Source organism: Globicephala melas, chromosome 10, assembly GCF_963455315.2.
Source record: "Globicephala melas chromosome 10, mGloMel1.2, whole genome shotgun sequence".
NCBI lineage: Eukaryota > Metazoa > Chordata > Mammalia > Artiodactyla > Delphinidae > Globicephala > Globicephala melas.
This window is the reverse complement of record NC_083323.1, coordinates 38,077,479-38,092,214: the sequence shown is the minus strand read 5'-3', so window position 1 is coordinate 38,092,214 and position 14,736 is coordinate 38,077,479. Positions and strand designations below refer to the sequence as shown.

Here is a 14,736-nt window from a genome sequence, read left to right as displayed (position 1 = left end):
AATGTAATATAGGTAAACATATATGAAGATTGTTAACTCTTGGCTCTTTCAAAGATAAGCTTTAGTTATCTAGAAATCTAATTCTTATGGAACAAGTAATTTTTGATTTCAGATAAATTAGATAGTACTATTTGAATTGAATATTAGAATTAATATTCATATTTGAATGTTTTATCTTCTTTTATACCTGGACTTGCAGATCTTTTCCAGTTGAGATTCATAGAAGACCTGATGATATTTATACATTAAAATAGAATCTACAGAAAATAAAGTTTGTCAGAATTCTTTGCTGGTTCACAAGGAATCTTCAAGTCAGAGTCTGACTAGCATTTTTAAATGCAGGTTATAAAATTAAAAAATATATCAACAATTACAGCCTAATAATTATATAATAGTTATTTTCAGCTGATTTTATTTCTAAAGAGGAATTCTGAAATCAAGAATGAAATAAACACTTAGGGACTCCCCTGGTGGCACAGTGGTTAGGAATCCGCCTGCCAATGCAGGGGACTTGGGTTCGAGCCCTGGTCCAGGAAGACCCCACATACCACGGAGCAACTAAGCTCTTGTGCCACAACTACTGAGCCTGAGTGGCACAACTACTGAAGCCCATGCACCTAGAGCCTGTGCTCCGCAACAAGACAAGCCACCACAATGAGAAGCCCGCGCACCACAACAAAGAGTAGCCCTGCTCGCCACAACTAGAGAAAGCCCATGCACAGTAAAAAAGACCCAATGCAGCCAAAAATAAATAAATAAATTTTTTAAAAAAGAATGAAGTAAACACTTAATATGTTGAAAAAGTTATTAAAAGAATAGGGATATGTTTAAAAATAACCAGAAGGTATAGAAAACTAGAACCACAGGTGAATAATCACTATCATCCAAAGATTTTTAAATTTTTTGGTGATAAGGGAGTAGAAGGAAAAATAAACAAACCTCAAGAGAGGAGGTGTACTAAGTATTATGACTTGTTGTTTTATAATTAGTAAGGGAATATTAGAGCAAGACCCTTGACACTTGGCCACGTTAGATAATTAATTTTGTAGTAGAAAAGGATACCTATTTGCTTCTTTCCTCTCTGTTGCTTTGTTTCACATTTACATCTTGGTTCTAGTATGAAACCAAAACACCCCCACACACACATACCACATATATGTATTTTTAATTATTTTAGATAAGTTTGGGGACATTGCCAGATGGACATTTTATGTTACAAGAAGCTCTCTGAATCTTGACTTTTGATTCAGTAGGATAGGAAACATTCTACTTAAGAAATATAGCAGATTTTAATAAGCAAACAGTAACTTTCTCTTTTATTTTTAGGAGGGGAGTACCTGGAACTATAATTGTACCACATTTGAATGTGTTAAGACTGACGAAGGGACGATGATTCTGAAGTACAGTATGGTCTGTCCCCCTTTTAATGAGACTGAATGCAAAATGGTTTGTACCTTGTTATAGCTAAGAAAATTTGGCATTAAATATAATTTAGAAAATACACATTAATATGTTTTCCAAGGTCATACATACATACATTATGGCTTATTTATTTTGCTAAATGTTTTATTTTCATGTATACATAAAAGCTCTGTTATATTTTCTCAGTTTGACACTTTGAGTTATATATGGCATTCCAAATAATTTTGAGTCTCCCTGAATGGACATGATGCTATGTCTGGGTTTTTAATATGTAGACCAAAGGATTATTGAAAAATCCTTTGATCAGCCAACTTAGCCTCTTCTTTCCATATGGATTAATAAACTAATCAATCAGAACTTGGTCAAATTTCTCTTTCTTAAACACACAGCAGATTTATGCTGTCATTTGCTGTTTAAAGCATACTAGCCTAAGTGAAATTTGCCGTAGTTTCTCTGAGCATGGGCCACTGTGAAACTCAGCACATGCCAGAGCACTGCTGATTCTTTAGTTTTGCTCTTCCAATTCCCTTTTCTCTCGTAGAAGAGCCTATTGGGAGAGTAGATTTTCGAAAGTCACACAATTTTTAAAAAAAGATTCTTTGTAGCCTTAATTATTTAGGAGATAATAATCCCTAATGAAAAGTAAGCTTTATTCTGTTGTGCGAGGCAATATTTTTCTTTAAGTGTGGAGAAATAGCACATTCACTTTTTTTTCATGATGTGCCGTTTTAGTGATGATGGTTAGCTAGTTGGTTGGCTAGTGAGATACAATATGTACTAAAGTAATAGAATTTCAGCTCTTGAAGGAATCTTAGGCATCATCTTATTTCACAGATTCATTTTTATAGAATAAATTCTTTTATTTGAATTACAATTAGCAAGTTACTAAAAGCAATTAGCAACTTACTGTAAGAATTCCAAAATAGATGAAATTTTCTTAATTTAGCCTTTGTCAAGAGACATCCTGAAGTGGGGAATTTTTTTTGAATAATAAAATATTAAAGAAAAAGAGACATCATTTTAACATTCAGTTATATTCAGGAACTCAGTCTAGTCTCAAAAAGTAGTTCAGATTGTTTTGAGGAGTTTAAAAGATATAATGGCCTCTATTTAGAGTCCTTATTAGTACTTTGATTTGGTAAGAAAATCTTTTGTGGTATTTAAAATGGGTTCTTTTAAGTAAGTTAATCCTTTTGCACTTTTTCATATTACTAATGAAGAAATAACAAATTTTAAACAAAATATCTGCTCCTAATTTTACAAACAAAAATTCTTATTAGAAATTGTTAAATTTCAATCATCTTTCTATAAAGTCTTTGTGATATTTAGTAAAAATATTGAGAAAGTTGTTTTTTTATTTCTAGTTTAGGATGAAATGACAAAACACTGAATTTTAACATTATTCCTTTTTTCTTCCTAGAATGAAGGGATTGTAAAGCTTTATAATGAAGGCTGTTGCAAGATCTGTAAGTGAAGACAAATTACATACATTAATTTGATTAGTTTTAATTGCTCATGATTATTATTTTTTCACATAAAATTCAGTTCCTATGTTGCAATGAGGGAAACAAATTTTATAATGTTTATTATTTAAATGTTTTTGTCATGCGGTTGATTATTTTGTAATTTAATCTTTATCTTCTGGAGCATAAGTTTTTAATTGAGATGAATTTTAATTTAAATATTAGAAATTTATTGTTGCATTTTTCAAAAGGTATTGCACAGGATTTCAGTAGGTTTTAAGTTTGAAAGTGCCCTATGGTCAAATGTGCTTTGAACAGGCTGAACTACACAAAGGAGGTTATGATGAGACGTCAATAAGGATATAGAAAGTGTGATATTTTCCAAACCTATTTGAACATATCTATGGTTCTGTATAATATATTTGAGAAATACCAATTTAGTCAATTATATTTAAATCATATATATAAAACTTCCCATAATTATTTTGACAAAATTATATGCATGCAATATATTTATTTGAATTATAAGGTTTATTTCATAGTGCGTTTTAATGATTTTAAGGACTGAAATAGAATAGAGGGGTGTTCATGCAACCATTTTTATTTATGTGTTTATGATTTTATTTTTTGTGTTCATGAATTTATGTCAAGAAAAACGTTTTAGAGGGGAGTGGAGGAGTGCTGCTTCATGGGTATGGGGTTTCTTTCTGGGGTGATGAAAATGTTCTGATATTGGATAAGGTGGTGGATGTACAACATTTTGCATGTATTAAATGCTACTAAATTGTGTATTTAAAAATGGTTAGTTTTATTTTAATGCAAATTTCACTTTAATAATAGAAAAAAATGTTCAATCTCACATATAATAAAGTTATTAAAATCCAATGAAAATACTAAAACAAAAAAAAAGAAAAACGTTTTAGGAAACTTGGCATAAATAGTAATTTTAACATTGTTTAGAGAAGCTTTTGGGAAAAAAGTCTACAACACAATTCAGGTTAATAATGCCACTGTGTAGGGTTGGATTTTTAGACACAAATTATCATGCCTCTCAAGGGAGATTTCTGAACTTCTTACCACCAGGTAAGTCCCATAAATATGTAAGAATAGTCTTGTCTATTTAGAGGTGTTAGTCATATTGAAAACAATATTAAAATGTATTAGGGACTTACCTGGTGGCACAGTGGTTAAGAATCTGCCTGCCAATGCAGGGGACACGGGTTTGATCCCTCGTCCGGGAAGATCCCACATGCCGCGGAGTAACTAAGCCTGTGTGCCATAACTACAGAGCCTGCGCTCTAGAGTCCACGAGGCACAACTACTGAAGCCCGCGCGCCTAGAGCCTGTGCTCCACAACAAGAGAAGCCACCGCAATGAGAAGCCCGTGCACCTCAACGAAGAGTAGCCCCCGCTCACTGCAACTAGAGAAAGCCAGCGCGCAGCAACGAAGACCCAACGCAGTGAAAAATTAATTAATTAATTAATTAAAAATAAAATAAAATAATTATCTTTAAAAAAATAAAATAAATTAAAATTTTGATGAAACATAAGTAAAATATATATTATTGAACATAATAACAGCTTATAAATCAGAAACTCACCTGTTTTCTACTGACAATTTATTTCTCACAAAATTCCAATGATGGGTTCTGCATTTATCCTGATTTTCAGTTTAGAGAGTTTAGGTAACTCATCTAAGTCATACCTCTTGTGGGATTTCCCTCCAGGCCTGATCTCACAGCCTGCTTCTTAACCACTAGTGATATTCTGGAACATCATCAGTATAAGTTTTAGGAGAGGGCAGAGGCTGACTGATGATATCTGCTCATCAGTGCAGGGCTGGAACGACAGAGTCTATTTACATGAGGTGTGAAAAGTAAAATCCAACACATTCATACCCACCCACAACAAACATTCGGATGTCCAATTTGTTCTTGTATTCATTTGCTGGGGCTGCTGTTAACAAAATACCAGAAACTGGGTGACTTAGCAGAAATTGATTGTCTCAAAGTTCTGGAGGTTAGAAGTCTAAAACAAAGGTGTCAGCAGGGTTGATACCCTCTGAGGGCTGTGAGGGAAGGGTCTCCTCCAGGCCTCTCTTCTTGGCTTGTTAGACGGCCATCTTCATGTTCATGTTCATGTTCTCCTTGTAAGTGGATCTGTTTCCAAATTTCCAGTCATAAGGACACCAGTCATATGAATTAGGGCCCACCCTAATGACCTCTTTTTCACTTGATTACCTCCGAAAAAAACCCTCTCTCCAAATAAGGTCACATTCTGAGGCACATAGGAGTATTTGGAAGACAGAATTCAACCCATAACAGCTATATTGCCAGGATTTTAGTGGGTAATAGAGTACCACTTAATGCTTTTTAATTACTGGGGCTCTTAGACACATACTAATGGAAATTTTTGCTCATTAGAAATGAGCAGTTTTTCATTGTTTTCTCTGAATCAAATGTAAACTAATGTGTATCAAATAGTCATTGTATCAAGAACTCAATGAGTGAAATTTAGGCTCCAGAATCTAAGGAAGTTTATATTTTTATGCTCTCATGTCTTTTTCCTTCTGCTTCTTTAGATTCTAGACTCTTCCACAGGTATGAGATATAGGAATAGAATCACATTGCAATGTAAACACCTTGAATTCTGTAACCCCATTTTAACTATTAGAGAAGTGAGTGTATTTATGTTATCTGAGGGCAGACAGGGGAAGATCTGTTTGACTTGACCGTATTGCTACTCTTGATTGTCCGTCACGCATCAACACTCTATTAAACCCATAGCAGACAGTACTGCAACGAATCTTCACCACAGTTCTGGAAGGTAGGTGGGGAGGTAGGTATGGTTTCCCTACAGGTGAGGAAATGAAGGTTCAGAAAAGTGTATCACGCTAATCAATAATACTCAATAGATTTAGGCCTCTCCAGTGCCTGGCCTCAGGATATTTCAATTTTGCCAAGCTCTTTGAAGTACAGAATAATAACAAGCCCCCTCATTTTCTCTCATCTGATGTATAAGGCCTTGTGAAGTAGTTTCTGCTTTGGCATTAGAGAACCCCCGTCTGTAGTCTTCGCTTTTGGGTGACGAGGCTTTATCAGAGAGACTGTGGATATTGCGTATTGTTGCAGGTGCTATGCTAAGCAAAATGTGTTACAATAAAGTCTCTGAGGAATAAATAGGAAATGGCTCTTGGCACGAACAAATCCAGCCAACTAACAATACATTTATGCTGTCCCAGTTTCATTCATTGAATGAGTTAACACAAACAGATTTTTACTGAGTGCCTCTCACGTACCAGACACCCTTTTAAAAGGGCACTGGGACCATGATAGAGGATGAAACAATATCTGCATGCATAGTGTACGTTATCAAGAAGGGGAAGAAACAATAAGAGGTAAATATACACTATTATGTCAGGTAGTGATGAATGGTGTAAAGAACAATAGCGCAGAATAAAAGTGATGGAGAGGGAGGGAAATTGGGTTGTTCATTTAAGTGCGTGATTAGAGAATGCCTCTGTGATGAGGTGTCATTTGAATAGGGACTGAATGTCCTTGGGAGCCAGCCAGGTAGAGTGAAGAGTGTTCAAGGTGGAGGAAATGGCAAAGTACAGTCACAGCACAGGGATGAAAGTGATAGAAGAAGATAAGGATCTTATAGGTCATGTCAAAGATGGTTTCCTTCTTGACTATTCTTTGTTTTAAAACTTATGAGAATAGAAGGGCTAATGAAGTAACCACTGGGTGAAAGCATCATAAGGAACAAAACAGCCTGCCCTCTGCCACCAACACTGAGCCTCAGTCCACACCGTATTTGGGAGGTCGGGGAAAGGAGAAAGAACAAGCATAGGAGATTGAGAAGGAGCCACAAAGAGATGGGAGGCAGAGCAAAGAGTACGCTCTGGAAGCCAAGTGCAGAAAGTGTATCCAGGAGGAGAGAGTGATGGACTGAGTCAAACACTGCTGAGAAGTCAAGTAGGATGAGAACTGAGATGTGATCTTTGACAATAGTAATTGAAAGTCATAGATGACCTTGAAAAGAACAGTTTAATTTCAGGCAGTCTTTGCTACCCATCTCTGCTTCAACCAGAGTGGCTTAACTTTTATATACTTCACATGTTGGGATTTCATACAAGCATTTATTTTATTTTATTTTATTTTTTTATTTTGCGGTACACGGGCCTCTCACTGTTGTGGCCTCTCCCATTGCGGAGCACAGGCTCCGGACGCGCAGGCTCAGCGGCCATGGCTCACGGGCCTAGCCGCTCCGTGGCATGTGGGATCTTCCCGGACTGGGGCACGAACCCGTGTCCACTGCATCGGCAGACAGACTCTCAACCACTGCGCCACCAGGGAAGCCCTCAAGCATTTATTTTAAATAAAGATTTTGCGACTAAACTCATTTGAAGATTGGAGCTCTAATTCCAGTCTTTTGCAAACAAGGAAACTCAGAATGATTTAGTCTCTTTCCTAAAATGACAGAGCAAATTAGTAACAGAGTGAGATGAGAACCTTGGTTGTTTTGTATCCTGATTCAGGGATTACATTCTCTGTCATACAGCATTAACTATATATTATTGGGTGTATTATCAAGTGATAATACATCATGCACACAGAAGCATATTAATAGATTAATTAATACAAAGTGTTTTCATTAGAAATTGTGACATCATTTCAGAGCCATAAAATCAAGTATGAGTCATCCATACATTTCAACATGGTTGATAATAATTCAGTTACATTCTTGAATTTTACATTAATATCCATTAAGATAATGTGATTTTAAATCTATCAGTTTATATTTTAAAATTGATTTATATATATGTATGTATGTATGCCTTAATTATGTACATGTATATTTACCTGTACATGTAAATATGTATTACATTAAAATATAATGCTTAAATATTACATTAAATATAATAATAAATATACACCTGACACGGGTTGATGTTAGCATTACTCCATGTGTGGAATATGTTTGATTTATGATTATGATAATTATTCTGAGACAATAAGATAAAGAGATAAATATAAAGCTAGAAAATATATGAGAAAAGAAGTTGAAAATAAATATTAACATACACTATGTAAGAGTAAAATTCTCACTATCTCTTATTATAGAAATATGTTTTATATAAATATATCAGTTTTCAATTATAAATATATTCATATGTTTAATTGAATTAAGAAACAATTTGATACGGACTTTTGATGAATAAATACATTCTGTATTTTATCAGGCAAACGAGATGAAAGAATATGCCAGAAAGTGATTATTAGATCAATCATAAGGAAACAGGACTGTATAAGTCAAACCTCTGTAAGTGGAAAAATATCATTTGTTACATAAAGCGTATGTGTCTTTCCAGAAGTATATGTGTCACAGCACTGGTAAGTTTGTAAGCCAACAAAATGCCAACATTTAAAATATTTAACTTTTGGAGATTATTCCTACATTCTAATATTAAAATATTCTGTTTGTGAAGAAGTATGAATTATTCTTGGCATAAATAATCAACAGTTCTGAATGTTAATTGCAATACAGAGAGATGGAAATTTAAACCTAAATATATTTAACCACATATTGTCTTAAGTGTGTAATTTTAATCAGCAAAAATAGTCTTAGTTCTAACTTTTCCCACTTTAATAAGACCTGTCTGATTCTGTAGTCTACTTAATTGTGATACAATACAGGTTACAATAGAATCATTAGATTGTGATTACTGTATTCCACAGATCTGTCTAGTTATGTGTGCACATTTCATACTTTGAGTTATGTCAGATTGCCATCTTGGACAAACAATGTGCTACCTTAGTGGAATCAATATCACTGTTTTAAAATTTTTTAAACAATTTTCTCATCTCTTCTTACAGATAAATGTTGCATCTTGCGATGGAAGATGCCCATCAGCTACCATATTTAACATCAATATTGAGAGCCATCTAAGATTCTGTAAGTGTTGTCGTGAAAATGGGGTACGCAACTTTACTGTGCCACTGTATTGCTCAGGCAATGGCACTGAAGTCCTGCACACTCTCCAGGAACCTATAGACTGCACATGCCAGTGGAATTAAATTCTTGGATTCCAAGAACTCTATGCAACATCATAAGGTCAAATGGAGTTAATTTTTATCGCTCTTTTTAAGGCACTGGGCAGATTTATACTGTTTAATAATGTATTTTTCAGACTATGGGATATGGCAATTTAACACTTGCTACAAAATAAATAAAATTTCCAGGAAAAACTTCATTTATTGACTTAGTCTATTTTAGAGAATCAAATGATTTTAAGGTGTTCAGCTGAAATGCTGTTATGTATATAATTGCAGCATGCAATTATATTCTCATCTATTAGAAGGTTGTTTTGTAGGATTCTTTCAGTTTCACTCAATAGTTTTTTCTTTTTAATTTGAAAAGTCTGCCATAGCTATTCGAAATAAGATACTCTTCATTGCTACTATTTATTCTGGTAAATGTAATCAGTTAATAGTGGCATCTGGATAGTCATAAAGAGTGGTACGCTTAGAGACTGATCATAGAACAATAGGATTTTAGATTATTTGAAGTCTGAGTGGATATTAGGAATGTTATTGCAAATTTCCCTTATTTTGCAAATTTATCAGATAACCAGAGAAGCTATGTGACTTGTACAAATTCATCCAGTGTAATGATATAGTGAATTCATGTTAACAGCTGATTTAAGTCTACATCTTTGACATTCCAGCAATATGTTCTTTCCTTTTGAACAGTATGGTAAGGTGTGTATCACAGAACCTTTTATTCTTAAGGAGTTTGCTTTGCCTAGAATTAAGAATTTTAAACTCAATTCCTTTAAAAACAAGGAAAAAATGCCACACATACATATGTATATACATACATGTAATAGTTACCTGAATAATAAGGAACGGGGAAATGTAGCATCATTTGCTAAATAGAGGAGGGAGATCTCGGGCTTTTATTTTTTGTACCATTAAAACTGTTTTCAAATATGTTGTTATTATTTAACATTTAGTTAGCTATTTACTGTCTCATAGACGTCTGATATTTGAGATGTATTTGCCTAACTATTGAAGTTGCATGCTATTTTTCTGTTCATGCTGCTGTTTTGCCAATGAAGGATGAAATAAAATGATTTGAATGTATTAGTAGTTCTACAGTGGAATGCCGCACTTTTTAAAGACAGTAGATTATTGACATTTGCAAGGAATATATTCTAAGATCTTTGCAAACCCCCCAATTGTTTGCCACTTATAGTATATAATTATCTGATTCTCCTCATCTGTAAAAAGGAGAGAATGCCCCACTTGGTATGATTGTTGTGAGGATCAAATGAAGTTGAACATCAATGAGAAAAGAGTAAAACTGCATTGAAAAGTGGATGTGGGAGCCTGATGACTAGGCTGAGCTAGGTGATTTGTTTCTATTTCAAAATCATGCTACCCAGAAAAATTACAACAGATTAGATATTTTGGGACCCCCCAGGGTTACTTAGAAATGGATGAAAGAATCAAATGAACATTGCATCTGCAAAGCCCCAGTATCTACTGTATATAAAAATTGATTTTATCTTATTTGCACTTAATAACACTTATAAGTGTTCTGTCTAGACATTAACATTTCAATATTCTTTGATTCCTGTTAACATATAGATTGAATCAAATCTATTTGGTTAAAATATACTAACATTTTGCTTAAGAGAAACTGTATTTACCTCAAATGAGGTACATAATATTGTATATTGTCTACCACTCATTTCTTTATTTTCATGCTCTGTTAAATATTTATTATATTAAAAATATTGAATTGTCTTTAAACCTATTTGTGGGGAAAAAGGGAAACATTTTCCTAGAAATTCATAAACATTCTCAAATACAATAAATCTATATTGAGCACTTGCTATGTGTCAGGCACTGTTCTAAGCTCTTGAGAACATGGGCAATACAAAATAGACACAGGGCTCACCCTCATGCAACTTAGAATCTAGTGAGAAAGTAGGTATTGCATAAATAAACACACCTGCGGGGAAAGTCCAGAAGGAAAACCCAAAATTCTTTGGAATGTAGTTCAAGGTGGCCATCAAATCAGCAGAGGGGTACAAATGGACTTTCCATAAATGGTGTTGGGACAACTGGATAGTAAACTGAGTAAAGAGATGTTAGATCAGGGTATGTGGAGTCTGGGATATGAACTTCTCAATGTAGAACAATATATTTTTTGATTTCTGAATTATGTTTGTATCACATATTCCTCACACTTAAATTAGTTATAAAATAAGTATAAGGGATCTTAGAAAAGAACAGTCAGGAAAGGAGGCTGAGAAAGAATAGTTATAGAGTTTGGAGTAAAGCCTGGAGCCTTAATGGGGGTCATAGAAGCCAGGAATTGGAGTTATTCTGTCAAATGGTGATGAAAAGTCATTTGATTTATAGAAATAAGAGTTCACTGGTGTTTCTTATTATGAACAAAAGCCATAATGAAGTGGTGTATTAGTCAGTTTGGGCTGCTATAACAAAACAGCACAAACTGGGCAACTTAAAAACATCAGACATTTATTTCTTACAGTTCTAGAGACTGGGAAGTTCAAGATCAAGGTGCCAGCAGATTTGGTGTCTGTGAGGGTCTGCTTCCTGGCTCAAAGACAGCAGTCTTCTTGCTGTATCCTTTCCATGACAGAAGGGGTAAAGGAACTTTCTGGAGTCTCTTCTAAAAAGGCACTAATCCCATTCGTGGGGGCTCCACCCTCATGTTCTACTCACTGCCCAAAGGGTCCACCTCCTAATACCATCATATGGAAGGTTAGGACTTCAACATATGAATTTTGAGGGGACATGGCCATTCAGCCCATTGAAAATGAGTTGAAAGGTGATAAGTAGATGATAAATTGGACTCAATATGTGCACTGCTCCTGATGTACTCATGCCCAGATTCACTCAAACACATGCTTATGTTTCTGCAGCTGGTGCCGCCTGCTCCCATCTTCATGACAGTTTCCCCTCCCAGGCAGCCTGAGGCAACTAGGCAGGAACAGCACAGCACATGTGCAGCAGGCCCAGACTAAGCCATTGACCTCCTTGCCTTACTCTGACCACTGTCTCAGTCTTCTGGGGAGGAAGGACTGCATCCCTCCCCCATGTCTGCCTTAGGGGCTCTGGTTTCTCCTACCACTTCTGAGCCTGGAAGAAGCATCATGCCCCCTGATTACCATGAAGAACTGAGTAATGCAGCCTGGAAAAAAGGAGGAATTAATACCCTGTGAAGTAAACTCTGAACAATGGACAGGTCCAGGAGCCAGCAGGTAAATTGCTCACTGTCACCCCTCATCCTCAATGACTATTCCAAGATGCAGTGGTTCCATTTGGCCTTTCCAGATATATCTGTTTGGTGTAAGCAGTGGCCTGCTCTCTAACAATCTGACTTGTATTAGTTTTTGTCCCTCTCCTGCCTCACTTTCCTTAAATCAGTTCCTTGAAGAGTCTTCTTCACCTCAGTAAATGACAACTGTCAAATTTAGTGTGTGTGTGTGTTGCATTAAAACTACAAGATGTGATTTTTAGCTTAGATTTTTTAAACAGCTAACACTCTTTATTGAGTCATTTTGGAAGGGAGAAGAGTAAAAACAAACTCTCTTGTATTGTTTGTAGGAGAAAAATAATACAAAACATACACATAAATAATTTCTATTGTCATTTTGTTTATTTTTGTTTTTCTCCCTGCCCCTCCTGATCTGGGATTAAATTGAACATAATTTTTAATTTCTTTAAGAATTTTTAGTGAAAGCAGTCTTGAGAAAAAAGAGCAAAGCTGGAGTTATCATGCTGCCTTACTTCAGACTCTACTACAAAGTTACAGTAATCAAAATAGCATGGTATTGGCACAAAAGCAGACACATAAATCAATGTACCAGAATAGAGAGCCCAGAAATAAACCCACACACCTATGGTCAATTAATCTATGACAAAGGAGCCAATAACATACAATGTAGAAAAGACAGTCTCTTCAGTAAGTGGTACTGGGAAAACTGGACAGCTATATGTAAAAGAATAAAATTAGAACATTTTCTCACAGCATATACAAAAGTAAACAAAATGGATTAAAGACCTAAATGTAAGATCAGAAACCATAAAAGTCCTAGAAGAAAACATAGGCAGAACACCCTTTGACATAAATCATAGCAATATTTTTGAATCTGTCTCCTAAGGCAAAGGAAACAAAAGCAAAAATAAACAAACAGGACTTAATTAAACTTAAAAGCTTTTGCACAGCAAAGGAAACCATCAACAAATAAAAACACAACCTATTGAAGGGGAGAAAATATTTGCAAATATTATGACCTATAAGGGGTTGATATCCAAAATATATAGACAGCTCATACTATTCAATATCAAAAAAATGAACAACCCAATTTAAAAATGGGCAGAAGACCCAAATAGACACTTTTTTCCAAAGAAGACATACAGATGGCTAACAAGCACATGAAAAAATGCTCAACATCACTGATCATCAGGGAAATGCAAATCAAAACCACAATGAGATATTACCTCACACATGTCAGAATGGCTATCATCGAAAAGTCTATAAATGAGAAATGTTGGCAAAGATGTGAAGAAAAGGAACCCTAGTACACTGTTGGTGGGAATGTAAATTGGTGCAATCACTATGGAAAACAATATGGAGATTCCTCAAAAAACTAAAAACAGAACTACCATATGACTTAGCAATTCCACTATTGGCTATATAGCCAAAGAAAATGAAAACATGAATTTGAAAAGATACATGCATCCCAATGTTCACAGCAGTATTATTTACAATAGCTAAGATATGGGAACAACCTAAGTTTCCATCAACAGATGAATAGATAAAGAAAATGCGGGGCTTCTCAGGTGGCGCAGTGGTTGAGAGTCCGCCTGCCAATGCAGGGGACACGGGTTCGTGCCCCGGTCCGGGAAGATCCCACATGCTGCAGAGCGTCTGGGCCCGTGAGCCATGGCCACTGAGCCTGCGCGTCCGGAGCCTGTGCTCCACAACAGTGAGAGGCCCGCGTACCGCAAAAAAAAAAAAAAAGAAAAAGAAAATGTGGTATATACATACAATGGAATATAACTCAGCCATAAAAAAGAATGAAATTCTGCTATTTGCAACAACATAGATGGACCTGGAGGGTATTTTGCTTATTGAAATAAGTCAGACAGAGAAAGACAAGTACTGTATGTTATCACTTATAGGTGGAATCTAAAAAAATAAATGAACAAAACAGAGACTCATGGATATAGAGATCAAACTAGTGGTTACCAATGGGGGAAGGGGGAGGGGCAAGATAGTGGTAGGGGATTAAGAGGTACAAACTACTCTGTATAAGATAAATAAGCTACAAGGATATATTGTACAGCACAGGAAATATAGCTTTCTGAGCTTTTTATATGAAATTAATTACCATGCAATGTTTCAAGATTAATGTTCACATTACACAGAAAATAACACTATTGAAATCCAGATATCTCAATAATTTCTTAAAATTAATCTATTGAGAACATGTGTGGCTACAATATATAGATTCAGAAGATTTCAAGATACAGAATAAGTATGACTCTGATCAGAGGGCCTGTATGTAGCCCAAGTGGATTAGGATTCATGTTTGTGCTAATATTCCCAGACAGGGTCGCTGTGAATGATTGTACATTTTGGTCCCAGTATTAAAGTGCTCATCTGAGGGGCGAGGCTGTGCTGAAATCTGACTCAGGTTCCTCAAGCCAGGTCGTGAACCGAGACAAGAGACTGTTTCTACCCAGAGGATGAAATTCCCTTTTCTTTGCACAGAGGCACTGGCCTCTTGCCAAGCCAAACACCC

At 35.4% G+C, this 14,736-nt stretch overlaps 1 protein-coding gene across 1 annotated transcript in view; it reads left to right on the top strand.

The window, feature by feature from the left end:
* The window catches only part of OTOGL (otogelin like), a 149,371-nt gene extending 138,713 nt beyond the window's left edge, over nucleotides 1-10,658 (top strand). The window contains 4 exon segments of the mRNA XM_060306649.1: nucleotides 1,327-1,446; nucleotides 2,843-2,888; nucleotides 8,131-8,210; nucleotides 8,765-10,658. Of these exon segments, the coding sequence (XP_060162632.1) occupies nucleotides 1,327-1,446; nucleotides 2,843-2,888; nucleotides 8,131-8,210; nucleotides 8,765-8,965 (447 nt within the window). The 3' untranslated portion in view covers nucleotides 8,966-10,658.
* Nucleotides 10,659-14,736: the final 4,078 nt, after the last annotated feature.